General features: G+C 51.3%; 8 protein-coding genes across 8 annotated transcripts; 5 read left to right on the top strand and 3 right to left on the bottom strand.

Annotated features, from left to right (window-relative positions):
• Positions 1-8: 8 nt before the first annotated feature.
• Positions 9-4,552, bottom strand: Asppvi_004731 (putative ABC transporter; the record flags this gene model as incomplete). The annotated part of the gene is made up of 3 exons (XM_043300679.1): positions 9-38; positions 96-4,114; positions 4,174-4,552. 3 exons carry the CDS (start codon positions 4,550-4,552, stop codon positions 9-11), a joined length of 4,428 nt encoding a protein of 1,475 aa, XP_043156614.1.
• Positions 4,553-9,010: 4,458 nt separating this feature from the next.
• Asppvi_004730 (aromatic alcohol reductase) lies at positions 9,011-10,290 on the top strand (the record flags this gene model as incomplete). The annotated part of the gene is made up of 4 exons (XM_043300678.1): positions 9,011-9,097; positions 9,170-9,454; positions 9,526-9,852; positions 9,910-10,290. The coding sequence occupies 4 exons, from the start codon at positions 9,011-9,013 to the stop codon at positions 10,288-10,290; spliced, it is 1,080 nt and encodes a 359-aa protein (XP_043156613.1).
• A 699-nt stretch (positions 10,291-10,989) lies between these two features.
• Asppvi_004729 (putative amino acid permease) lies at positions 10,990-12,893 on the top strand (the record flags this gene model as incomplete). Its single annotated transcript, XM_043300677.1, has 4 exons — positions 10,990-11,237; positions 11,291-11,297; positions 11,352-11,512; positions 11,576-12,893. 4 exons carry the CDS (start codon positions 10,990-10,992, stop codon positions 12,891-12,893), a joined length of 1,734 nt encoding a protein of 577 aa, XP_043156612.1.
• A 695-nt stretch (positions 12,894-13,588) lies between these two features.
• Asppvi_004728 (RNA dependent RNA polymerase) lies at positions 13,589-17,801 on the top strand (the record flags this gene model as incomplete). The annotated part of the gene is made up of 2 exons (XM_043300676.1): positions 13,589-13,710; positions 13,823-17,801. 2 exons carry the CDS (start codon positions 13,589-13,591, stop codon positions 17,799-17,801), a joined length of 4,101 nt encoding a protein of 1,366 aa, XP_043156611.1.
• A 1,038-nt stretch (positions 17,802-18,839) lies between these two features.
• Asppvi_004727 (putative clock controled protein (Ccg-8)) lies at positions 18,840-20,375 on the top strand (the record flags this gene model as incomplete). Its single annotated transcript, XM_043300675.1, has 1 exon — positions 18,840-20,375. One exon carries the CDS (start codon positions 18,840-18,842, stop codon positions 20,373-20,375), a length of 1,536 nt encoding a protein of 511 aa, XP_043156610.1.
• A 466-nt stretch (positions 20,376-20,841) lies between these two features.
• Positions 20,842-21,677, bottom strand: Asppvi_004726 (uncharacterized protein; the record flags this gene model as incomplete). The annotated part of the gene is made up of 2 exons (XM_043300674.1): positions 20,842-21,569; positions 21,629-21,677. The coding sequence occupies 2 exons, from the start codon at positions 21,675-21,677 to the stop codon at positions 20,842-20,844; spliced, it is 777 nt and encodes a 258-aa protein (XP_043156609.1).
• Positions 21,678-22,639: 962 nt separating this feature from the next.
• Asppvi_004725 (uncharacterized protein) lies at positions 22,640-23,014 on the top strand (the record flags this gene model as incomplete). The annotated part of the gene is made up of 2 exons (XM_043300673.1): positions 22,640-22,655; positions 22,713-23,014. 2 exons carry the CDS (start codon positions 22,640-22,642, stop codon positions 23,012-23,014), a joined length of 318 nt encoding a protein of 105 aa, XP_043156608.1.
• Positions 23,015-23,429: 415 nt separating this feature from the next.
• Asppvi_004724 (putative carbonyl reductase) lies at positions 23,430-24,439 on the bottom strand (the record flags this gene model as incomplete). Its single annotated transcript, XM_043300672.1, has 3 exons — positions 23,430-23,677; positions 23,731-24,114; positions 24,187-24,439. The coding sequence occupies 3 exons, from the start codon at positions 24,437-24,439 to the stop codon at positions 23,430-23,432; spliced, it is 885 nt and encodes a 294-aa protein (XP_043156607.1).
• Positions 24,440-25,981: the final 1,542 nt, after the last annotated feature.

Below are 25,981 nucleotides of genomic sequence, written 5' to 3'. Positions count from 1 at the left end.
CCACAACGCTATCTGCGATTGTAGTTGAGGAAGCGAGACTAAGAAAATAATAATCAGCTTGTATCGTAGAATCGACAATCACAGGATAAACTCACAGCCAAGAAGAGAATGATGAGATTAGACCCGATAAAGGCAAGGAAGATCCCCAGGTCCCGCCACCTGGTATCAAAGCTCATAGAAAAGGCACTGTAGAACTCATCCCCAATCTTATACGCACAGTACTCGCAAGCCTGCGTCGTGTTGTCGGCCAGGTATCCCAGCCCCCCACGCTCGAAGAATGGCCGCATGTACTCGCCGCAGGTCTGATTCGCGGGGGCCTGGAATCGATTATACTCGCTCGCGGCGCAGGAGACGGTGCGGCCGTGCAGCTCTGTGGTGACCATGCCGCTGATGAGGCGGGTGAAAGGGTCGAGCTGGTAAAGCCAGGCGCGCCAGAAGCCGGGCATCTGGGGCTTGGGGATGGCGACGCCGCAGAAGAGCGAGAAGATGATGACGATGGGCGGATTGATCTGGGAGGCGATGAAGCTGTTTGGTGTCAGGGCGGAGATCATCTGGCCCAGGGTTACGGAGAAGAGTTCAGTGATGAGGACCATGAGGAATTGGTACCCAGCTCGGCTGGACGCGGCTTGGAAGCCTGGGATGTAGTAGAGGGGGAGGAAGAAGCAGACGGCGCAGAGGATGCTGTAGGGGAGCTCGGCGATGACCATGGACAGGGCGAATGCGAACTGGCTGTATGATTTACAGGCGGATTCTCGGAAGAAGACGAGCCGCGAGAACTCGAAGCGGGGTTCGACCTGTTGGAGGATGATGGCCGGGAGGACGGTCACGTTGAAGATGACGAAGATTCGGTACTGGAGCGAGGCGCGGGAGTCGTCGAGGTTCAGGAATGCGAGACCGGTGACCAGGGCGATGACGACGTGATTGAATAGTCGTGTGAAGCCGTAGTTCCTTGATCGCCAGAAGACGATGTTGGTGCGCTTGCAGACGACCTTGATCTGGTGCCACAGTGGTGTGGCATACTCTCTGACAGCTATCTGCGAGCCGCTTCTCTGCCGGACCTCCTCCGCACGCTGAACCTTAATCTGAATAATCTCTCTTTTGACCTGCTCCAACTCGGGAGACGTGCGCCAGATCTCTCCCCAGTCTCGATCTCCAATTCGGCGAGTCTGGCCTGCGCCGATGGCATCGAGCATCCATTCCGCCGGGTTTGCGTCAGGTGGACAGTCAGCTCCATTGCGGCGGAAGTAATCCAACAAGACACGGGAGTCTTCTCCAATGTCTCCAAAGTATACGCACTCTCCTCCCTTCTGCAGCAGGAGAAGGCGATCAAAGTTCTCAAAAAGGGCAGAGTTCGGCTGGTGGATGGTACACAGGATTGCCTGTCCGGCGGCGGCAAGTTTTCGCAGGAACCGAATGATATTGAATGCCGATTGACCGTCGAGACCAGAGGTAGGTTCATCAAGGAAAAGGAGGAGCTCCGGTTTGGCGGCAAGCTCAACACCAATGGTAACGCGTTTTCTTTCTTCGACTGAGAGGCCGGTCTCCGGAGTTCCAATAATCGCGTCGGCAAGATCCTCGAGCTCAAGAAGCTGGATGATGCCCTCGACGTACTCGTACTTTTCGGATTGTGGTGTCTCGTATGGCTGGCGAAGGTCGGCCGAGAAGCGTAATGCCTCTCGTACGGTTTGCATGGGCTCATGGATATCCTGCTGTTCCGCGTAGGATACAGTACGCAAGAAGCTTCCGGAAGGTGATGCACCATCGACCAGAATATCGCCACTGATCACGCCGATGTTCTTTCTGGCGGCCAGAACATCCAACAAGGTCGTTTTTCCGGCGCCTGAAGCTCCCATAAGCGCCGTCAGCTTGCCCGGCTGCACGTACCCGTAGACTGATTGAAGAAGCCGGCGAGTGCCCGATGGCACAGGAACGTCATAACAGACATCTTCCCAGGTGAAGACCGATTTGGAGGTGATTTTGAGATTCGTAGCTGATCGGTCCTTAGACTCCCGATTGGCTCGCTTCTTCATCAAGGCTTCATTCAGCGCTCTGCGCTCCTTGTTCTCCTTTTGATAGAAGGTAATGGTCCTGCCTCCAGCCCCAAACTGCAGTGTTTCACCGAGGTACAGATTCAGGGTCAGGAAGCCAACGATGAGTGCAATCATAATACCAAAGTTTCGCCACAGATCCCCTGAGAAGTAGCTGAATGTCTTTGCGAGGTAGCTCGCACCTGGAACAATGACCGAGCCCGGCTCACCGCCAGCAAGTGTGCACACACGACTTGCCATGTTGTCGTAGCCTGGGCCACTGGGCACCAACGAGTCTGCAGTACATGTCATGGTAAGACCCTTGAACTCGTTGACCATCAGCGAGGCGAACCCCAGTCCGAACGGATTAATGTAGTACAGCCATCGCAGCCATACTTGCTCGCTAGGCCATTGTATGAGATAGCCGGACGTCAGAACAAACAGGGTAATCACMACAGAGGCAAACTTCATGGCATAGTCAAAGTCTGGGCTCATGCAGCCAATGACGCGAAAGAAACAGGTCATGCAGAGGTATCCGAGCACGATAATCAGGATGAACGTGAAAAAGGCGCCTGCATCGAGAACAAGCCCGCACATAAAGTACACAATAATGCTGAAGACGAGGATGCGTGCAATAGCAAATGTCGTATCAACCAGTATTTGCGCAATCCACAGGGCACTTGGCCGATAGAAGGTAAATTGCCGGTGTTTATTGACAATAGAGCGACCCATCATCGTCGATACGAGTTCGGCAAAGGCCTGAAATCCGTTGAAGAGCAGACTGATAAAGAGCAGACCACCTCTGGTAAATGCTCCAGCGCTAGTTTTGGGTAGTTGCAGCCAGACTGTACCTAGAATGATGGCGACACCGGTGGAAGTAATCCAAGAGACCGTCTGAGCAAACCTGTCTTGCCATTTGATCAGGAACTGACGTTGCATCAGCGCCCAGATCTGCAGGTGGAAGGGTATCGAGTAGACGGAAGATTTAGGAGTAAATTTGCGCTTCGCCTCCCGATTAGCAATCTCAAAGTCGTCATAGACATGCTTCTCTTGTTCCAGCTTCTTTCGATAAGCATCCATTTCCTGGGTGAGTCTCTCACTGTACGACGACTGATTGAACGCTTCCGCGAGCGAGTCCGGCGTGGATGGAACGTTGTCTGCACTTCGGCCTTCCTTGTACTCTCGTTCAAATGGATCTGTGCAGCCAGTCAAATAGTCGGGAGTGGTCTGCCGAGGTCTCTCCTTGAACCCAAGACTCTCGAAATACGATCTTGCCTCCGAGGCGGGACCAAAGAATACTTGACGACCGCTGTCGATCACCAGGACCTTGTCGAATTGCTTGTAGATATTCTCAGAGGCTTGATAAAGAGAGACAAAAGTGGTAGTCTTGTAGATGTTTGTCAGAATTCTTAGGGATTTGGCAAAGTCGAGAGCAGTCGAAGCATCCAACCCTCGAGTGCTATTATCCCAAGCCAGGACCGTTGCTGACGTGACCATCATCTCCGCAATACTCACTCGACGTCTCTCCCCTCCTGAAACGCCCCTGATGAACTGGTTTCCAATCACGGTGTTGGCGGTATGTTCAATGTTGAACATCTTGAGCAGCATATTGATGACTTTCTCTTTGAACTCGGCTTTGGAAACTCCCAGAGGTCTCTTTCCCGGAGTCTTCGTGTCTAGTGCAAATCCCAAGGTCTGTTTGACTGTAAGTGTCGGCTGATGAACGTCATCCTCCTGATTGTAGACCGCCTCTCCGCGAAACCTCTTTGCGAAGGTGTCTGCATCGAAGATACCGTAGAGGACCTCGCCATCTATGCTAGTATAGCCAAAACGCTGGTTCGTGATCGTCTTCAGGAATGTGGTGCAGCCTGATCCCGGACGCCCCAGAACAAGAACCATCTCTCCGGGTTGTAGCACTCCACGAAAATTCTTCAAGATTTCGAACTCTTTTCCCTTCTTGCCATAACCGAGCATGTGCATAATCGTCTCCGGGACGTTGAAAAAGTCAATAATCGCATCTGGAAATGTTTTGATATACGTCTTGACTCCTCCCATTCCGCGAACGGTAAGGTTATCCCATATCACTCCTACGAGCTGTCAGTACGAGTGAAGGCCTTCTAGAGCAACAGAGCGCTCGTGAGATTACCTATGCGTTTGTTCCTAATTCCAGCTGCTGTTTCCGCGTCCCGGTTACCACGCAGAGCGGTTTCAAGATCCCACGGCTCGTCCGAGTCAGTTGGATTGTCGGACCTTTCGACATCTTCCGTCTTCGCTGTGGGCTTGGAAGCTCGTGAAATCTGCTTGGACAAACGATGAGCTTGATGTGAGATGGTAGAGAATTGCCTGTTCAGCTCTGAGAATTCTTCTTCCGCTTCCTTGACGTTGACGCCTGACCGATGGGAGGTCACCCCCTGTGGATTCGCGTCCCTGAGCCGCTCTCGGTGTTGTTCGTAAGCACCGGCAGTAGACAGGGAGTCTACATCCGAGCCATTACTGGTCTCGGAGACTGCTGGTTTCTCATCCATGGATGCAGTCGCAACCAAGGACGTGAACAAGGGATCTTATCAGGAGTTTTTCTCCGGGCAAGATATGGAGAGAGTTGAGCAAAGAAGAAGAGAAAAGTAGAAGCGACGGGGATAACAGTGTGATGATAAAAAGGACAATACTAATGTAGACTAAAACCCTTCGGACACATTTTTGCCTCATGAAAAGAGGCTAAAACTTTTGTATTTGCTAGCGATACGCTTGGCAGCTGGGCAGGGAAAGGCGAAGGAACAAATCCAAACCATCAACCAGAAACATGTTAGGCCTCAGGAGAAAGATACATGTTTACCTCCGGAGGGCAATCCGGCTATGCCTCTCCACATGGACAGCCAAGAGCAGCCTAAAGGCAGCAGGAGGGGGAATAGCGTCAAGCCATCCGCTGTAAGTGAACCACATTCAAAAGCCGGCAGGCCGCTCCATTGGAACGACGAGACTCGACATCCTGGCCACCGGGGCTCAGAGAAGCGCCCTGTCGGGCAATCTGATCAATCTTTGCATCCTGACTCATTAAAAGTCGGGGACTCGATCAGTCAGTGCTAAGACATTTTTCTGTGATCAAGATGCCACTTTCCGACGTCGGGGAGCCCAAAGCGGTAGGTAGTATCGTCTGTGATTTGAACTGATAATTTGCCAAGAGGTCGGCAACTCCCGCCATTCGTGTTGATTGACAGCAAATGCCCGAAGTTTAAACGAGATAATCTCTCAAAGAATCAAGCTGAGTTAATTATGCAGAGAAGGGCGCAGCGGCTGATCTATCACATTCTCCATTTCACCGTTTCTGTGTCCGCGGATACCATAAACGGCCTCTCAGCCCTCTCTTAATCACAAAAGGTATGTTGCACATATTGAGTGAGCTGCCGAGATGTAGTTCATAAGGCGTAGTCTAGTGGCTCATTTCCATTTCGCTTAAAGATTTGTGTTTCATTTAGAACCAGTGAATCATGGTCAGATGATGCTCATATTCTATGACCATCAACATCTACACTGTAGCATCTCCTTGAGCAAACCAACATAAAATCATTTATCTCCTTCCATCTATCTTCACATAAATCGCAGGCTCAACATCATGTTGGATCAACTTTATGAATTCCGAAGTGGGGGACGTCCCTCCACCTCCATCCGATGTGTTTCCGATTTTGTTGCAGTGTTTCCGATTCTTCGCTGCAAGACCTGTTGCTTTTGATTGAATTTTGATATTACATCAAATATCATTTTGTAAGCTAGTAATACATAGTCGAATGCCATGGGTGCCTTTGCCTTGAGGCTTGTCGCACTCCCCCAGAATGTCTTGTTTACAATGTCACACACACTCACACCAACCTTGCGGGTTCCTTGCATAGAGGTAGCTTCATGATTCAGATACAAATGGCGGATTCTACTACAGACTAAGATAGTCAATGACATCAGGGAACTCGTTCATATCGCTAATGATCCTAGGGCCCCCGTTTCATCATTGAAGATCTTCTGGACAGCAAAGTGATACGAACATTATTGTTGTTGTTGACGCCATAAGCTACCGACTTAGCTACCTATGGACAAGGCTGATCGGACCCTCAAGGATTGTAACATTCCCAGAAGTCTCAACCACAAGATCAAATGCGTACGGACTGTTATTGTGCAGCTTGTCCAACATGGCAGACTCATCGGCTGATCCCGCGGAAGGTCGATATGTTGATCTGCAACATTGAGAGATCCGGGCAGTTGCATCATGACTACCTGCGCGGCGACGACAACAACATGATATGGCTGTTTGACGACGTAGATGAGCTAGAACAAGCCCTGTTGGGCCAGCACCAAACACCAGCACTCGCGATTCCATCACACCGAAAACGATGAAGTTTTTACAAAAGAGTTCGTGTCCACGACGGTAGTAGAAGCATTCTCGCATACTTCTGATTTGTCGGCCAGGACACCATCGCCCACGACGAAATTGCACTTCGACCCAAATTCTGCTACGACGACGACTGGTTCGTGACCAGATGGTCTAGCCTACCTGTGCGTCGAATTTGCGTCGTAGTTATGCAAGTCGGTCCCGCAGACACCGCTGGCCTTGGTGATTTGACGCAAGTATCGTCGAAGTTCCGTTTGTCGTGGTTTTCTTTCTGGAGAGTTATATGTGCCAGTACGTCGTCGTCGTCGTCTTATCTAAGGATTATAAGTAAAAGTGGCGTCGAATACCCATCTGCCTGAATGCACGTCATCTGAGCTATTATGTTAGGCTCAATTTGGTTTGCCGGCTGTAAATAATTATCTAGATCTAGTCTGATCGTGGCTAATGGTGTTGTCTCGCAGATTTGCTCAATGCTCGACCCATTAGGTATAATATGACCCATACTGGTAGAAACTTGGAATTGCCAGTAGAAACTTGGAAAGCAAGTAAGAAATATTCGCTTGCTCTCGTGGAAGCAACAGGACTCTTTGTGCAGAGCTTTATGACGGGCGTAGACTATCATTTGTGCCTCCCTGCAGGGAAAACTCACATAGTCTTCTCTCCCTTTCTCCAGTAATTTTTCCACTTCTCGCAGGCATGATCTTCTTGATGCCCAAAAGACTTACAAATACAAGGTCAACCGCGGTTGTCACGCCGTTCACTTGGCATGCTTAAGCAGAACTTAGCTATTATCTAGCTTTTCTATAGTCCCAGCCAATTGCGCTTCTCCTTCGACGGCGCCGAGTCCTTCAATGAGCTTGATTGTCAAACTTCCGTTCGCACATGAAGCGCGCACTCAAAATTTCGGAGAGCATCCCTTGGAGTTACTTTCTACTGCTACTGTGCAGGTGATTCCCGTCAACGTCAGACCTACTCAGCGTACGCCAAGTCACTGCGGCATGCACTATCCCGGATTCATGGTAGGCCAATGATTTATCGTGAGTTGGTCAAAAGGCCCTGGTCCTTTCACGTAGTTCGTCCTGGGCAGTTGCAGCATGGGGAAAAGTAGGGAAGTCAGGTACCCCGCCCCGAATATCGATCACTGCCACTGCCACTGCCACTACCAGGACCCAGCTTGTTTCCGCCCCTGGCCCTCGCTTGACCCTGTGGCTGAAACTGTCCAGCAATTTGAAAAATGGCGTTTCATTTGACTCAAGTGAAAGGCGATCTGCTCAAGACTTCAGGTCATATCAGACTTTGGACCGTCAAATAGTGCGGGGAAATCCGCTGAACCGCGGTGATCAGGATGATCTGAACGTTCTTATTGCCTGAAACTGATTATCACAAGGTACGGAGTACCCTAATCCGTTGGCCCTCATTTTGGGTGCTCGGAACGTGACTTTCTCCGTACTCCTTGCCTCCGACCATTTTTGGGGCTGTATCTGCCTCGAAAGGCACCGATTCGTGTTAACCACGGGACCTGAGCGACAAGGGCCATTATTGCAGGTTGATGATGAACCAATGATGTACTACCAAGGTAACTTAATCATATGTCGTCACCAAGCCAAGGTTGTGAGGACAATGTTCTTGGCTACTGCTGAAAAAGCGCCATGCAGATCCGAAGATCTGTGACGTGGGGGGTTAGTCATGAACCAGAGAATTAGGGAGCGATTACCACATAAAACAGCACCAACAAGAACAAGTCGCAGAGGGCTTGCAACATTAATGCAAAAAAGGAGGGGTTGAAKGGGATTCTCCCCGCATTATTATCTGCAACAGTGATGTCCAATTACTCTGACGTGCATGTTCAACAAGGCGGAACGAGCCTGCCCTGTTATTGCGCAGTAAATAGCTGGCAAACGCGCCATGGTCATCCGATCAGATGATATCTACACCTAGATACAAGCGGACTCGCTAACAGGCGGTAGAGATAAATTCCAAACAGCAAATAGCGACTCCATCAAACTGTCAACGGAAAACGAAGTGTCTCAATGATGATGGGTCTTTGATGATAGATACTCTGCCAATGGCCGGGAAGCCGTGTGAGAATGACGTAGGTTCCATTTAGGTTCCATTCCCGAGCCACCGGCCCGTGGGAGTGAAGATTCGAAACGCCTTAAAAGATCCGGCCTTCCGAGCATCATCAAAGAATTAATATCTGTAGTCATACGTTCTTTGAAAACAACAATAGAATTCAAATCTCGTCGAATTCGTGGGAATTGAAGAGACGCGGTTGATCGGTTCTCCTCATTGCAGCGGGCTGAATGACTGAAACCCCCCTTAGACAACGCATATCCATACAGCGCTCCTCTTTTTGGGAATTGAATATCCACCTTCGACCCACTACTGGCCACTCTGGGTTGGAAATTGTGGGTAGTAGTCATCCTTGGTGGGACGCTGCCATTTTATAACGTCGACTGGTCCTCGATCTGCTACAGTTGGAAACTCTTTATCTTCGTTTCCTTCTGCTTACATGCTTTAAGCCCTTCTACAGTCCACTTGCTTTCCCGCAAATCTTCCAAAACCCTCCTTTGGCACGAAGCTTCAAAACACTAGAAACATTTCAATCATGTCGCGCACTAGAGTCTTGCTGGTTGGAGCAGCTGGTGAGACTGGCGGCTCAATCGCAAATGGGCTCCTTGAGAACCCAATCTTTGTGAGTCTCGCGCTTGCTGAATTGTCCTCGAAAAAGGATAGCAACGTATTCTGACTGCAATATTGCTTATAGGAAGTCTATGCGCTTGTTCGTCCTCGATCGGTCCAAAAGCCTGCCATTGTTTCCCTGCAAGATCGAGGTGTCCAAGTGCGCAGATGCGATCTGAGAGGCTCAGAGGAGTCACTCACCGAAGCGCTTACAGATATCGATATTGTCATCAGCTGTGTCGGTCCCGCCGAACAACAAGACCAGATTCCTCTTGCAAAGGCTGCGAAGAAGGCTGGTGTCAAGCGATTTGTCCCATGCGGTTTTATCACAGTGGCTCCGCCCGGCGGCATCATGTGGTTGAGAGACGAGGTAAGCTGAATTATCCTGACAGACTTTCTGTAAATTTTGAAGATGTATTGACGCGTGGTTCTACTCCACAGAAAGAGACTGTTTACAATCACATCAAACAACTCTGGCTTCCATACACCATTGTCGATGTTGGTTGGTGGTACCAGCTTTCGTACCCTAGACTCGAGTCCGGACGAGTAGACTATGCCATGACCACGGCAAACAACGAGATCGTGGGAGACGGTAACACCCGCACTGCCTTGACGGACCTTAGAGATATCGGACGCTACATCGCCAGAATTATCGTGGATGATCGGACATTGAACCGGATGGTTTTTGCGTACAACACAGTTATGACCCAGAACCAGATTTACGATATGCTCGAAGAGATCGGCGAGGAGAAGATTCAAAGAAACTATGTAGGTGTTGTTGGTTATCTTGCAGGGAATTTCTATCTAACCGGTTGTTTTCGACAGGTTTCGGAAGAGACCGTCTACACTCGAGTTCTTGCGGCCCGCCAGTCTAGCGAGACCTATCCCTTTGACCCAGTCAAGTTCATTCCTCGATACCTTGCCGAATACCAATTGTCGTGGGGTATTCGCGGCGACAACAACCCGGAATACGCAAAGTATCTGGGCTACCTGGACGCGAAGGAGCTCTATCCCGATTTCAGACCAACCGACTTCCGAACCTATCTCGAGACGGTCGTTAGAGGCACCGCGAAGGGTATCTACACAGATCGTACCATCTCGAGAGCTCAGCAACGGGAATTCCCGCGGACGGAGTCTAGTGACTCGCTGTACACTCGTATCTTCCCCAGGGCTGAGTCGAGCGATTCGCTATACATGAGCAGATAAGCGATCCTTTCCATGTCGAACAACTATCAGCAGCGACAGAAGGCGACGCTAGACGTGCCCTGTGAGCCGCGCCAAGTTTCATGTATTTACGATTTTGCGTCGTCCGGGGCAGACTGGCTTTGCTCTGGTCCTGAGACTCGCCTCATTGTTTCTCCTCTTATGTGATTCACCCCTCGGTTTTTAGACTGTGCTGGCGTTTGACTTGTATTGATGTCTTTATTATCCTTTTGTCCCCTTTCTATTCTAGACGCTGGCCATAGGGGAAAGTCGGGAAACAAATCATTGATACCACCACCTCTACTTCATTACCGGGTCCAATAAATCATAGAACTGTGGTTTTTTTCAAGGTCAACCATCTTCAATTTTCCAGCAAACTCCTAGATTATTTCGGTCTGATGCCCTTAGCAAAGAAAACCTCTTCTGAAAATTTGTTTTGAAGCGATCCAGAATGCATTGACTATGAAATTCCCAGCTCTATGCAATGCCAGTCTCAAGACTGGCAATTCATCCGCAAGGCATCGGCACTGGAAAATGCAGTGTCTATCGTCCCTTCCACTTTTATTTCACCTCTGTTCGCCTTCGACCTTGAGAACTCGCTCACTCTCGATTTTCCCCAAATGGACTATCAGCATGTATCTCGCTATTCTCTACTTCTCATTAAGATCAGACGGGGGGCCAAACGAAGGATGCCAGCCAGACATGTCTCAGGATAGTGCACAACACTCGATCCGCAACCGAATCCGGAGTCTCCATGAAGCAGCACCAAGTGAGTCTGGCTCCACAAGGATACGAGTCTTTGGAGTCCTGATACCACGCCAAACTACGATGATCGGTTTGGCTTTCTCAAGCAGTTCAGAAGTCTTCGAAGCCTTTGCTCACAGACCTCTAGCGATCGGCGGAGCTGTCAACACCGGATTGATGATTGGAGCCGGAAATGCACTTTCAAAGTAAGGCACAGCCAACATAGATCGCCTATGAGCTGCAGTTAACACTGTCTAAGGGCCGGGGTTAGTATTTGTCTTAGGCGAGATGATATAGGTTCGCGATGCTGACCTGTCAAGCCTGCCGCGATTGTCATTTCTTACACGACTGTGGGTATAGTTGTCTACTTGACCCTCTGTGCGCTAGGAGAGGTTTCTGCTTGGTTTCCTGAGCCATCAACGGCTGTGGATCATGCCGTTCGCTTCTGTGACCCTGCCGTTGGCTTTACATTGGGTTGGAGGTATGGCTTTCCCTCATGATCAGTCTTTGTTGAACTGGGATACTGATACAATCTTTCCAACAGCTACTGGCTCAAATACTTGGTTGTTACTCCCAACCAATTGACCGCGGCGGCACTCGTGATATCATATTGGCTCGATGCAAAGGATGTAAACCCCGGGATTTGGGTCACTGTATCTCTCGTAATCATCAGCTCTGTGAACTACTGGGCCGCTCACTTCATCGGACCATACGAGTTCGCTCTGTCATCTTTTAAGATACTGGTCTTGTTTGCGCTTACAGTGCTCTCGATGGTCATTGCATTTGGGGGCGGGCCGGATCACGATAGAAGGGGTTTCAGATACTGGAGAGACCCAGGCGCCTTTGCTCCCTACGGCGATCATGCACTGATGGGAAAGCTACAAGCCGTTTGCAAGACGATGCCGTCCACAGTATTCGCGTACTTGGGTAGTGAGCTCCTTGGGATGACCATGCTGCAAACCGGGAACACACCCAAGGCTGCAGGGCGCGCCATCAAGCTCACATTCTATCGAATCTTAATTTTCAACATTGTCAGCGTAACGCTGCTGGGTATGCTCATTCCATACGACTCCCAAGACTTGGCCTTTGCGAGCAACGCCTCCAAGCCGATGACTGTCTCTGTCTTTGTTGTGGCAATCAGAATGGCTCATATACAGATCCTTCCAAGCATTCTAAATGCGTGTTTTCTGCTGTTTGTTCTATCAGCTGCTAACCAAGCCCTTCATATGGCGACCCAGACCATCCGCGGGCTGTCGCAGGAACAAAAAGCCCCTTCGTTCTTCTCAAGAACCGATAGTAGGGGAGTACCCGTCTATTCGTTGGGCACATGCGCAATTCTAGCATCATTGGCATATCTAAACATTTACAACGACTCCAAAGTTCTTTTCGGGTACTTTGTCAACATCATCACCATGTTCAGCCTTCTCACTTGGATCTCGATCCTGATCACGCATATTTCTTTCGTGCGCGCGCGCAAGGCCCAAAAAGTCCCCGACTCGGCGCTGGCCTTCAGAGCTCCCTTCGGCGCTTGCGGGTCATGGGTCGCTCTGATAAGCTGCATCCTCCTTTCACTGATGAGAGGCTTGGATGTCGCAGAGCTAGCCACCCATCCAGAAGCATTCGACTATATGGCTTTAATTACGTCTTATATCGCTGTTCCTCTCTATCTGTTCCTTGTCATTGGATACAAGGTCGTGACCCGATGCAAGAGCGTCAACCCCGCTGAGGCTGATCTCTGGACTGTTACAACAATCCGTGAGCGGCACGATACAAAGCCAAAGTCTCCAAAACGGGACGATCGGGCGTTGGCAGAGCAGAACCACTGGTTATGGAATCGTTCCGTCGGAGCATGGTGGTTGTGATGTCGTTTTTGCCCATGACCATATGCGCAATATGTTACTTTCGCTATTCATAGGACATCATTATTAAACGACTTTTTTTCGACTATACCTGATAATGACTGTCTTGGTCTCTCCCAGTCTTCTCTCCCCTCGATAGTACGTGGCTCAGTCCCAGTCCGAGTGATCTGGCTTGGCGGAAACAACGTGCTCCGCGTTGTTTGTTTACCCAGCAACGGCAACGGATGCGAACAACCACGAGGGTCTAGGAGGGCTCAGAACAATATCGTGGTCCATAAAAAGACTCCCTAAGAAGATAAGAAAAAGTAAAACTGACCACGTTGTATCTCTGACATCTCGTGAGGATCCGCAGTGGAAGGCGCCAATACCTGAGAAATATGATTTGCTGGGCATGGACAGAGGCGCCAAACGCTCGTGTGAATCATGGAAACGACGGACGCCGTCAACTATTTTTATTCTTCTGCATGAACCAAGGAACAGACTGTCAGATAATCGAGTGATGATAATGATAGGTAAGCTTCTTAAAGTTTCTAAGGTACCTCGTCCCGCTGTCAAGACGGAAAGAGTATGAGATACATGAGTAGTACTTATGTATCAGTCGATCTATTGTTCCCCTCACCCCCACAGTCGATTGGAACTGATCGAGCTGACACCGCGTACTTTCTGCACTCTCTGCCCCTACCCAGGAGTATCAGTTGATGGACACTGACCGTCACTTCTTGTCTCTTGATGATGATCAATTCCATCGAGACCATACCGTCATTTTTTTCGTCCATTCGGATACAGAGTATGGGTCGATAATTCGCTTCCTTACCACTCTGTAAACCTGAATTCGATTGACAACTGCCTGCCGATAAAAGTACAGCCAAGGGTAAGTCCAATTCTATCCATCGACGAGCTCATATCAGCTTGGATGGACTCCTTAGCTGTAGCTACCTCCTATCGGAAAAAGACATGGCCATCCCTCGCACTCCTGTCAAGAGCGGGCAAGAGCTATATCAATGGATCGAAATCCTCAACGAACAATTCCATCTTGAAATTCCCAATCCTCGAATCTATTCGCCGTCCGTTGGCCGCAATGAGCAGACTCCTCGATGGCGCACGTATAAAGGCCTCAAACGGCTGTACTTCAACCGCGAGGTTGACCTTGGCCGGATCTTGAACGATTTCGAGGAATGGGTCCATTCTCGCTCAACTTCGCATTTGGATACGCGCAGTAGCGTGGGCCGTATATCGCAAGGTCCTTCAGCCTTGTCAAGGAGGGACCAATTGATGGTCGCGGGTCCCACAGTCATTCCCACACATGAGAAGGACGAGCGCCTTGCGTATCTGTTAAAGCTCGTGGATGACGAGATACACTTGCTGAGCAGAGGCTCTGTCCGCGCCTATGCAGATGACAATCGTATGCAGATCTCACCAGGCACGGTATTCAGGCCCCTCAAGAGAAGAATTCCTGAAGAAGAGGAGGAGGATGACGATGAGTATCACACCGCTCCAAACTCACCTGTGAAGAATCCAAACGTTCAAAATCACGGCCGTGCGGATGGGAACGAGCTTGAGTCCCTAGCTATTGCCAGGGTCAATTGGGACACCGGCTCCTCGTTAATGGTCAACGAGTCCGCTCACGTCTTTAAGTCCCCTTTGGCGGTGGATAGGGCCAAAGAACCATCCCGATTTCTCGAAAAGCTTAGCGCTCCAGACAGTGTTCAGCGATACGACACGGCGCCTGGCGCGCATGCAGGACTGAACTTTAGCTTCTCCACTGTCGCCACGTCATTTGGCTGTGAATCCCGGCGCCAACTTGATACTTCCTTCACCTCGACGGTTACCGACGCCACGGAGCCCATGTTTGAGTCTGATTCTATGTACGAAGACTCCGTCGTGGGGCATTTGATCGGCCATGGGATGAACGTGACCATGGATGATGCAGGAATGATGACTGAAATGCCTCCGGAAGAAGCTCCTCATTCAATTGAGGGACGAATCATGGAACAGCTCCTGCAGAGTGGGCCGTTCTCGCTGGAGCAACCATTTCCAAAGTCGATTCCTCTGCGATATCGGTACGAGCTGGAACGGGTCGGTAGAGCATGGGATGTCCCTTTGGACCTCATGCTAGTTGGGAGCAGCATGTCCTTCAAGTCATATGGTGAGTTCTGGAAGTGGATTGAAGGCCATAATCAGCGATGTGGGAAGCCACTTCCAGAAAAGTCGACCAGCAAAGCATGGGAAGCGGCTACTGGTCCATTCAAGACGGACAAGCACTCGGAGATCGTCATCCTTACAGGTGACTTGGAATGGTGCAGTGAGTCGGAACCGGGCATCCTCAAATTCAGGTTGAAACCTCTCAAGACGGAGCGAACATGCCGGTTCCGCCGACGTTTTGGATCCGATCGATTCCTCAGCTTGACAATGCCTGCGCCGGCGCGAGCACCGCGCCACCTACGCTTCAACTCGCACCCAACACTTTTGCGCGAGAGTCTAGCGCTGTGGCTCACCCAGCATGTCCATCGATGCCTGGGGAGGACATGGCGGCCCTTCTACGTGGAAGAGGTTAAGACAAAGCGTAAAGTCAAGAAGACAGAGCCAAGGTTCAGAGTGGAGTTCTTTGCCATCGATGGTGTTGATTTTGTACACAGCCCGGGCACAGTGCCGTCCATTGCTCCTCAATGCCAAGAGAGCGATAGTCGTACACCGATGAGTTTAGAAGCGCTGATGGACTGGCATATGCCCCCGGAGGCTAATGTGAACCAGTCCAACTGCAAGCTGTTTCAGCGGATCTCGCTAGGACTGTCCAAAGCTTATGCTACAATTGTCTTGAAGCCATGGCAGATCTTGCATCTCAGAGATGTACCAAACCGTCCAGTCATGAACGATGGCTGCGCTCTCATGTCTAGAGGTTTAGCTAATGCAATCTGTGATCAGTTAGGGATCGCTGGAAACACTCCTAGCGCTTTCCAGCGAAGGATTGCCGGTGCTAAAGGGCTATGGATGGTTGACCGCCACAACTCTGACATTTCTGTAGGGGGTGATGATTTCTGGATCCAGATATCAGATTCCCAGTTGAAGATCCAGCCGCATCCGCAAGCTTGGCGGGAACCGGTCGATGATGAGAAACTAACATTTGAGGTGGTCAAATGGTCCAAACCCTTGCACCCGGCGGAACTGAACATTCAGTTGCTTGCCATTCTGGAGCACGGTGGACAAGTTAGGGAGCATATTGCCGAGCTTACCCGGGCTGGCATTAGGGCGATTTCTCAAGACTTTGCCAGCGTACTGGAGTCTAACAGCGGTGTGTTATGCCGTAGCCTCATCCAGAAGATCAAGCCTATGGCCGATGATGGCTCGTCGGTGATGAGCCAGAGGGTGAAACGCCTGGAGCAGTGGACTGCTAACGATGCGGAAGCCATCATCAGGCTTACCGAAGCTGGGTTCGCTCCACGGAGTTTCTACCCCCTACGCAAGCGGCTGGGAAGATGCCTAAGAGACTTGCTTGATCGATATGTGGATGAGTTACATATCGAAGTCCCGCTTTCCACCTATGCCTTCTGCATTGCAGACCCGTACGGGGTTCTGAACGAGCACGAGGTGCATTTTGGGTTTTCGAACAACTGGCGCGATGCCCGGGGGCAATTCGAGGACAACCTCCTTGACGGCATGGACGTCCTGGTCGGTCGTCTCCCTGCTCACGTGCCCTCCGATATCCAGCGTCGACGAGCCGTGTGGAAACCGGAGCTTCGGCACTTCAAGGATGTCATCGTCTTTCCCACTACGGGTGACATTCCACTGGCACATATGCTGTCTGGTGGCGACTACGATGGAGATACACCGTGGATATGCTGGGACCAGAACATCGTGCAGCACTTTCAGAATTCCGACCTGCCTACGAAGGAGTTCCCGCCGGAGCATTTTGGACTCGCAAAACATTCGGTGCCCATGAGGGACGTACAATCGACGGACGAGTTTCTCCAGAGCGCCTTTACCTTTAACCTGACGACCTCGAATCTAGGCCGATGCACCGTTGAGCATGAGAAGATTGCATACGACGAGTCGATTGACTCGGCCAAAGCCAAGGAGCTGGCCTGTCTGCTCAGCCATCTGGTCGACGGCCGCAAAGGAGGGGTGCACCTGTCAGAGCAGGCCTGGCAGCAATACCGGAAGAAGATAAGCCCCAAGGCTCGAGAGCTTCCCGCGTATAAGAACGCGGGACGCAAACCCAAGAAAACCGACATCACCGACTACCTCAAATTCGACGTAGCCCGTAAGGAGCGACATGCAGTGCTGGAAGACCTGCAGCGAGCGTTTCCGGAGGAGGACAGCGTGTACGATCGGGATGAAGATCTCGTCCGTCCGTGGAACGAGGCACAGCGGGAGGCTGAGATCGAGAAGCAAGGGGAAAGCGAGCACGGGCAGCTCCGCGCCGCGCTCAAGTATGCCCAGCAGGAGGTCGAAAGACTCTACAGCCAATGGATCAGCTCTATTTCAGGGGAAAACTCCTTCTCGCCCCTTGCGCGCGAGGCGGCAGAGGAAGCGCGGCAGATCCCTCCGCCGTCCCTTGGGGACCATCCGATGATCCATATGTGGCGACATAGCAAGGATGAATGGCTTCGGCTGTTGGCCTCGTACACGTACCGGAAGCATAGCCATGCCAGTTTCACCATCCATGCCTTTGGTGAGATCCTCTGCCAGATCAAGACGAGCAACTTGCCGTCCCGGTCTGTGACCAATGAAATTCTGGCTTGCTACCGGGTCAACCACAAGGCTATCAGCCAGCTTACGGCGAAGGATGCCGTCGATGAGGAGTCCGATGATGGAGACGAATATGAAGGAGAAGATGCTGTGGAAGCGATGCTGTATGGGATGATGCCTGGTGCATATGAGGACACCGACGAGGACGGGATTTCTGTGGAGTGATCGACTACATTTACGTACTTTGTCTAGTCTAGGATATATGTGTACACAACTTTGGATTCTCTCCGAACTCGCTTGGTAGGGTATTCCAAACACTAGATGCCTTGATACCATGATGCCTTGTCGCCTTAAGGAATACAATCACGTGCCAGAATACCGCAGAAAGCGGTGGGCGGCATAAGAGCACAATCACATGTCGCGGCAGTTTCCAGAAACGGGAATTGTTGAGGATCAGAAGCAAAAGTGCTGGGGTACCGCACGCGAGACAAGCGGCAAAGGCTCGATCATAAGGTAGTGAATAATACCGAAAAATACCAGCATGTGACGGGTAGACGGGCATGCTGATGGACTTGCAAAGATCCATCAATCACAGCGAGACCGTCGTCGAGGGATCCGTTTTGGGGGGGTCGATGACGATCAAGAACCATGCAGGAAGTGAAGATTGTGGAGAGGGGGGATGTTCCACCTCACATTCAGCCTATTTCGGATGACATGGGCTCCTGTCACACTACGACTAGATGGTGAAGCTGAAGCAATTATTGTCTGGTAGTAGGATGATATAGGAGTTACGCAGTAGAGTAATAATAATAAGTGGCAAGAGAGTAAATTCGCGTCCAGTTTCCTCCTCAGTCTTGACCGGACAAGCTCCGTTGGGCCACTTTCGTGTCGAGTGTCTCTCTTTTTCTTTCACGTGAAAGCCTCATCGCCGCTGTCATTGGGTTCTGATCAATCACTCGACGCCATTACCGCCCACGCTGGATCCTCATTTCCCACTTCATGCTTGTGCTGGCGGCCAGTATCATCTCCAATTTTAACTATTAGGAGCGTCTGTGATCGTCAATCACATACCTATCAAGGACGAACGCCATCGCTGGTTCAGTTCGCTACAGACATAGTTGTAGTGACTGCTGGCTGCAAACTCGATACGGAGGACCGACTGCGGAGGACCCAAATCGGGCTATCGAGGACTAATTCTGAGCCAGGATACCCTAGTCTTCCGTTGGCATCATAAAAATAACACCGGCAAACAGCGCTATTCTCATGGAAGCCCGTCTCGTGTCGTCTGGCCGAGACGCCGCTGCCACTACCTCCACCACCACGACGCAAACGCCATCCTCCCACTCCTCTTCATCCGCCTCGTCCCCCTTCTCCGCCCCTGCTACCGCTTTCTCCTCGTTTCAGCATGTTCCATCCTCCATGATGGATGTCGATAACCATTCCATGGCCGACGAGCGCTCTCGTCGGGCCACCAGTGTTCTCTCCATGGATGATATAGAGGCAGCCCAGGCGCTTGAAGGGCTCCGTGCGGGTAATCTCTCCTCGGCTCTTGACTGTCAGTGGCAGGCTGACAAAACTCTTGATTGCTTTGCAGATTATGGGCATCCATCCCCTCGAACTTCAACGCAAACGAATCCCTCCAATGCCCCGTCCGACTCCAAGCCCCAGCCCGAACCCCTCCTGTCCCTGCTTACCTCTACCCATCCGCTGATCTCCTCGGCGATCAACGGGTCCATGTCCGCATATACCTCGTCCAAATCATACTCGCCTCGTTTTAAGTCCGGCGCCGAGTTTATCGAGCGCAACATCGGCTCTCCCGTTGCCAACACCGTCGGTACCGTAGGTCGCAAGACCGGTGTCGAGAGCGGTCTCCGTTGGGCACTGCAGCGGCGCGAATCCAACTCCACGGACCCAGCGAAGAAGAGACGGAAAGTCAGTGGCGAGAAGCAGCAGCCGCCAGACGTGGACGTGGAGAAGGGGCTTGCAGGTGACAACGACACCATGGACTCCCAGCGCATGCGCAGCTCCTCGGACCTGTCGCAGCCCGAGCCTCTTCCGCCATATGACGACAACAAGTCGCCGAACTATGAGGAAATCGGCCGGCTGTCATCTCGCCAGAGCCCGGCCACCTGGCAAAGCCGGCTGATGATTTCCACGTCCGGCCTGGGCGTCGCCATGAGCGAGGAGTCCCTGCGCAGTTTGCAATACTGCCTGACTTGGTTGCGGTGGGCCAACGGCCGGCTAGGCAAGGCCATCATCGCTCTTCAGGGCGCGGTCAAGGAATGGGACAGCGCCAGGCTGGAGAACGGCGAGGGCGATGCCTCGTTGCTGTCGCAGCGTATCCAGGCCGTCAAGGAAGATGTCCTCTCGACCCTGAAACAGGTCGTCGACGTCGTCTCCAAGTATGCCGGCGGAGCTCTACCAGAAAACGCGCGCCACCTGGTCCGTCGCCATCTGACGTCTCTGCCGCACCGGTTCCAGGTTGCCTCGACGTCCAAGCCTCCCCCTGACTCGCCCGCGTCCAGCTCAGACGCGACGCTCGGCGCTCACCGCATTTTGGTGCTGGCGCAGGAGGGCTTGGATATGATGGCGCAGGTCAGCGGCGTGGTCAATGATACTCTTGTTAGTGCCGAGCATTGGTGCCAACGACTAGGCAAGAAGCGCCCAGACAGGGACAGCAAGCAGCCGGATGGTATGCAACCGACTGAGTCCCGTCAGGAGCAGTACCCGGTTGATGTCAAGCAGCCGATCCGTGAGGACTCTCAAGATGTTGCGATGACGGGGACGGAGGAGGTGTAACGAACTGACTGAAGCGCATTGTGCCTACAGCAGGTACTGTCCAGGGATTGCACTTGGCGCATCAGAATGTGTCCGGAAACGATTTCACTACTGTGGGTAGTGTCAGAAACACTACTTGTGTCTCTCTTTGAGCTGGATTCTCCTTTGCAGTATACCTTTTTGACTTTCTTGTGACACTTTGACGATTCGAGACTTTTCATCTCCGTATATCTGGTTTTCATTGGTCGATTGATATCCGCATAGCTTGTTTGGTTATATCAGGCACGAAAGATCCGGCGTTGTTTTTGGTTTCTCAGCCGTGATTCAGTCTCTTTCCAGCCTCTCCGGGGCCCGGCATGCAGCTGGTGTCATTCATTCGATTGGTTCCCTTTTGTCTTCTACCTCGATTGCAAGTGCTCTTGTACGTAGGGCAATGTTTCCTAAAAGCGTTTCAATGGCAGCATGTTGGACAAAATCTCGTCTTATTTCAAGTTATGTCCCGCTGATCAAACGTACCACCCTCGACCTCGACCTCGCGGATGAAAGCCTTATATCCCTCCCGCGAACAGTGCAACCTCACTTTTATTGTCCTAGCCGCAGCGGCCCTTTGCTTTCGTCTCTCCTCGACAATCGCCGCCCACTTGAGGCGCACCTCGTCCACCCGCTGCCGCCGCGCCAGCCATCTCCGCCTCCACAACGCCATCTGGTACATCGACAGATGCGGATTCTCGTTCGGCGGCCGCACCCCTCTCTTCCCTCCTCCCCTCGTACATCCCTTCCCTGGATACTCCGCACCCGCAAGCACATCATCCACCAACGCAACCCTCCACCTCCACCGTCGCATCTCATGGACCTCCTCAACATCCCGACACAGCGTCAACATCCCCCGCCGCGAGAGATAGTGCACATGAATGTGGAAATCAAGCATGTACCGCGCGAACAGCGCCCCGCTCTCTTCCCCTCTGCCCGCTTCCCGCTCGGTGAGTTCTTCCAAAGCAGTACTGTAGCTCTCGTGCTGCGCCGGCGTCATCAGTCTTTGATACCCTGGTACCTGCGGCTCTGGCGGTATCGTTCGCGGGGATACGCCGTCTATCTCTATTGTCTGCGGATGCAGGAAGGGCGGGTCGCGGCGGGGATTGTAGAGGCCTGTGGCGAGGGCTGTGAGCAGGGATGGGCGGGGGAGCTGGGCGAGTTTGCAAGTTGTGCAGTGGAGGGCTTCGTCGAGAGAGGAGTTCTGCGTACGTTAGTTTAGCATCCTCGTCTGTATGGTGCACTTGCACTTGCACTTGCCATTTCTTGTTCCTCGGGGTCTGGCTGTGCCATCTTGGGAGTAGCATTCGCTAGCATATGTATACTCGAGTTGGTGGTCTATTTCAGGATGATTGATCTAGGATCCATTTATAAGCAGGTGCAGTCGAAGCTGCATAATATATATTACAAGAGAGGACGATGATGTCTTAATCATTGTGCGTAAGAAATGTGACTCCATCACTTGATTTGAATCATTTGAATCGGGCTTGTTGCTGTAGTCATGAGTTTGGGCTGCGTATACATTCTTGCTTTCTTGTATTAGGCAAGTCAGTTGATCTATGGGGTTGAGTCGATTCTGTCACATGCCCGTGCCCTAGAGACCGTCGCGACGAATGGTTGTCACCTTGATAGTACGCCTCTGCAGTCATGGGTAACATAATAAAAGGCTGTTTCTAATGAGACTGGGATATGTCTGGTATGTCTTGCATGAAAAGATATAGTATGTGGGAAGCGGTTGTTGGTTGCTTTTGTCTGGAGGTTGGTTCTAAGCAGAAGGTCTGAGGTTGATTTGTGTTTTGGTTGGTCTATATAAACTTTCTTTAGTAGGAAGTCGTGTCTTGTAACTGCAGCACTGTAGGACAGGCTGATAACTGCTATTATTCAGTGAGCATCATCTTCAGTCTGTAAAAGGCGAGATGTGTTGCGGAGCCATATTTCTCATCTGGATATATGTTATATGTATCAGCAATGCACGGAGTCGAAGTGTAGAATAAGTAAATCAGCAAGATGCACAGCTGAGTGAATGTCAATATCCTCAGAACAATAGTTCCCGTGAAGCAGATCAAGCATAATTCGTACTCACGACTCGAAGCTTCTCTCTCTCAGCCAGAAGCCAGGACCATGTCCGAACCATTATCCCTCAATCTCTTTCCAGCCATCTGCCTGTTACTATCATGCATTTTTGTGCTATGCGTACACTGGGAGACCATATCACGCACCCTCTCACTCTGCCATCCAAGACACTGGCGCCAGCGATGGAGCTACGCCCGAGTAAGCGACCAAGACACCCCTGTTACGATGTGAGTGTTAACGCCAGTAACCTCTCAGAATGCTTGCAGCTTTCTAACCATCTGCTCCGATCCTGCAGCGAGGAAGAAATTGAGATGAGCCTAATAGATCCCAACTCGACCTTGGAAGCTGCCAGCGACGACGACCCTCTAGCCAAATACTTTGATCCGCACACGTCCGTACTGCACAAGCACATCCTTGAGCCTCCCTCTCCGCCAATAGCGGCATGGGAACGAGACCTCCAGCACGGCATCGACAACGGGCGAGGGTTGACTGCGTCGATAGATCGTTTTGTGGATCGGGCCGTTAGACGCGTCGAGTCTGCGATAGGTCATCCATGAATAACGGTGTGTTCATGAGCTAACTGTTCATGGCGGTGTACATTTCGACAAGTCTACCGCGCTTAACGCAGTGCAGATGGTTAGAATAGAGTGGGAATATCACGCGGCGTTGGTCTGATTCATGTTGCTCTATGAGTAGCCCTGGGTCCTTGCAGGATTAATTCTGCCAGGATTTGTGGCGATAGGCCAATAGTGATCGTAGACGACGTTAATGATTTCTGGTGCAAATGAAGCCACATCGAACTCATGCGACTCATACTTGATGTCAATAGAATCTTGAGGATAAATACCCTCAGCTAGCTTGAGCACTTGAAATGGTATGTCACATGTTTGTTCATTCGTCTATCATGTATATACTCTATCAGATCAAATGCCGCCCAAAGTAATGAAATGCAAAAACCAAGCTGACCCAAATTTATGGTGCGCAGTAACCACCGTCGACAACGAGGTCAGCACCAGTGGTGTAGCTGGCAGCGTCCGAAGCCAGGTAGAGGTAGGCACCCTTCAGCTCTTCAGCACGGCCTTCACGACCCATGGGGATCTTGTCCTTCCAGATGCTCTTGATCTCCTGGGGCACGAAGCTTGAGATCTCTGTAGCGATGTAGCCGGGAGAGACAGTGTTGGCACGGGCGAACTTGACCCACTCCACGGCAAGAGATTTGCCTGGACTGCATTAGCAACATTCATGAATGTGATTCCAACCTGCCAAAACTTACAAAGGTGAATCACGGCCGCCTTGGAAGCGTTGTAGGCAGCCTGCATCTGCGGGAAGTTCACAATGTGGCCACTCATGGAGGCGGTGGCCACGAAGCTACCATATGTGAAGTTGGAGAGCTTGTTCCCGTTGATATCGGTTCCCTCCTCCTTCTGCCTCCTCCAGTGAGCAGCGGCGTACTTGGCGCAGTAAAAGGTACCGTTCAAGTCAATATCAACCACGTTAGAGTAGTGGTCAAGAGGCCCGTCAACCATGGGTCCCTTGGTCCAGGGGATACCTGCGTTGGCAATGAAAACGTCCAGACGGCCATTGAAGTCCTTCACAGTCTGATCAACCGCCTCCTGGACAGCCTTGGCGTTTGTAACATCGACCTGGTAGGCCTTGGCTGGGAAAAGTTAGGTTCTCTTTGCCCCATCTATTTGACCGGAATAAATTCAAGCTCTGAGCTTGTACTCACTCTGTACACCATACTTGGAAGCAATCTCAGCCGCCCGCTCAGGACACTTAGAGTTGGTGCTCCACCACAAGGCAACGTTGGCACCTGCTTCAGCCAGACCCTCAGCCACGGCGAGACCAATGCCGGCAGCGGCACCCGTGACAATGGCAGTTTTGCCCTTGAGAGAGAACATCTGCATCAAGCTCGGATGTTCGGGGGCGGAGGTGTTTTCGTGTACAAAAACACCACTCTGATTGACTGGGTTGGAAGCCATTGTACAAGATGGTGGAGTAGAAAGGGAATAAAGTACAACCTATTGAGAGAGCGATATTGAATGGAGGGAGAATGAAGAAACGGAAAATAGCAGCTGTCTATTATATAGGAGGGGCGGAAGCTACGGGGATAGCATCAAGCTATACGGAGTAGGAATAGCATCAAGCGGTGTGACGGGATGGTGGGGGTCAGCAAGGATAGCACTGCTGCTCTTCCGTCTTCATGATAAGGCATTTGGAGAAGGTTATTAATCGCAATCTGCTGGACCTTCTAGAATCCAAACACGGGGCTTACAGACACCCGACGAGGTGCACCCCTCCAGACACGTCTATGCGTCCCAAGGTAGTCGGAGCTACTAACGGGGGCGTCCAGCAGCTCAGTGGGCCCTCCAAGTTTCAGCGCAGCGCAGCGTCTGGCCATTGTGGATCGACTGAACCCATATGACAATACGCGGCCCAGAGCAGCCAGCCCGAGACGGTGTTAATGCGGGTGGCTGAACATAATCCGCGGGATTGCTTCTCGAGGAGATAATCATCTCGGTTAATATCGAAAGCCATGACGTCAGTCTTCATTTCAGAAGTAAAGGAGGCACCATGATCTTCCGATATCAGGGATTTCGATAGCCACAACAGTGAATGCCTGTCTGCTGGTTCCTGAACAGCTCAGAATGAGGATACACGAGGGTCAGAAGGGTTGAGGGGGGAACGTGGATGCTGTGGGTCGTTTCCCCGTGATCCGTGCTCCGTGATTGCGGATGTCCGATTCAGGACAGCCGATAGTCACGTGACTAATCTAAGCCCAAAAAGAGTAACAACAACAACAATAGGCCAGACGGGGTCTTTGGCCTGGCTATTGTTCTGCGTACCAAATCTTGAGTTCATACTAGACAGGCTATGAGAAATAACTGACAAGTTCAACGGCTTGCGAGTACTCATACTTTTCCTCAGACAACGACGGTTCTGCTTTGGCCATACTGTCGCAGTTGAGAGACGACACGCGGCAACACAGTATGGGAACATACAGATGATCATTCTTGACAAGTTCATGCCATCCAATCAGGTCGAAGAGTTATGCTGGCTTCAGAATGTACGACTGGGCCTTATTCTGTCCTGCATAATGGTCGGGACAGGTTACCTAACAACCAGCACAGCCAGAGTTCTTCTCTCTGGGGAACCATTATAACATGACACAGCGGGCCAGATTTTATCGTGATATGATCTGGATTCTTACTGCTCAAGCCTATATAGACCAAGTGTCTGTCATCTGCACGGATTAGAAGATGAGGGTCAGCATGCACAATGACGAGCATTCCGCGCGTCCGCTGCAATGCGGCCACACATTCCTCTGCTTCAGCTTGGTTTCCTCTTAACAAACGCACAATCCCCCTGGGTGCCACAGTTTCCATCCTGTACTGAATCCGTTTCTTTTGCCTCCTGGATTTGTCGCCCACAGGGGTGTTGGTCTGCTTCGCCATTCATTCAAGGACATCAGATCCAGACCGATTAAGCAGCTTCTGTCACTGAAACAAGCGATGAAAAGATCC

This window comes from Aspergillus pseudoviridinutans (genome assembly GCF_018340605.1).
Source record: "Aspergillus pseudoviridinutans IFM 55266 DNA, scaffold_3, whole genome shotgun sequence".
Taxonomy (NCBI): domain Eukaryota; kingdom Fungi; phylum Ascomycota; class Eurotiomycetes; order Eurotiales; family Aspergillaceae; genus Aspergillus; species Aspergillus pseudoviridinutans.
Note: the sequence above shows the minus strand (reverse complement) of the source record. Positions and strands in the feature narration are given on the sequence as shown.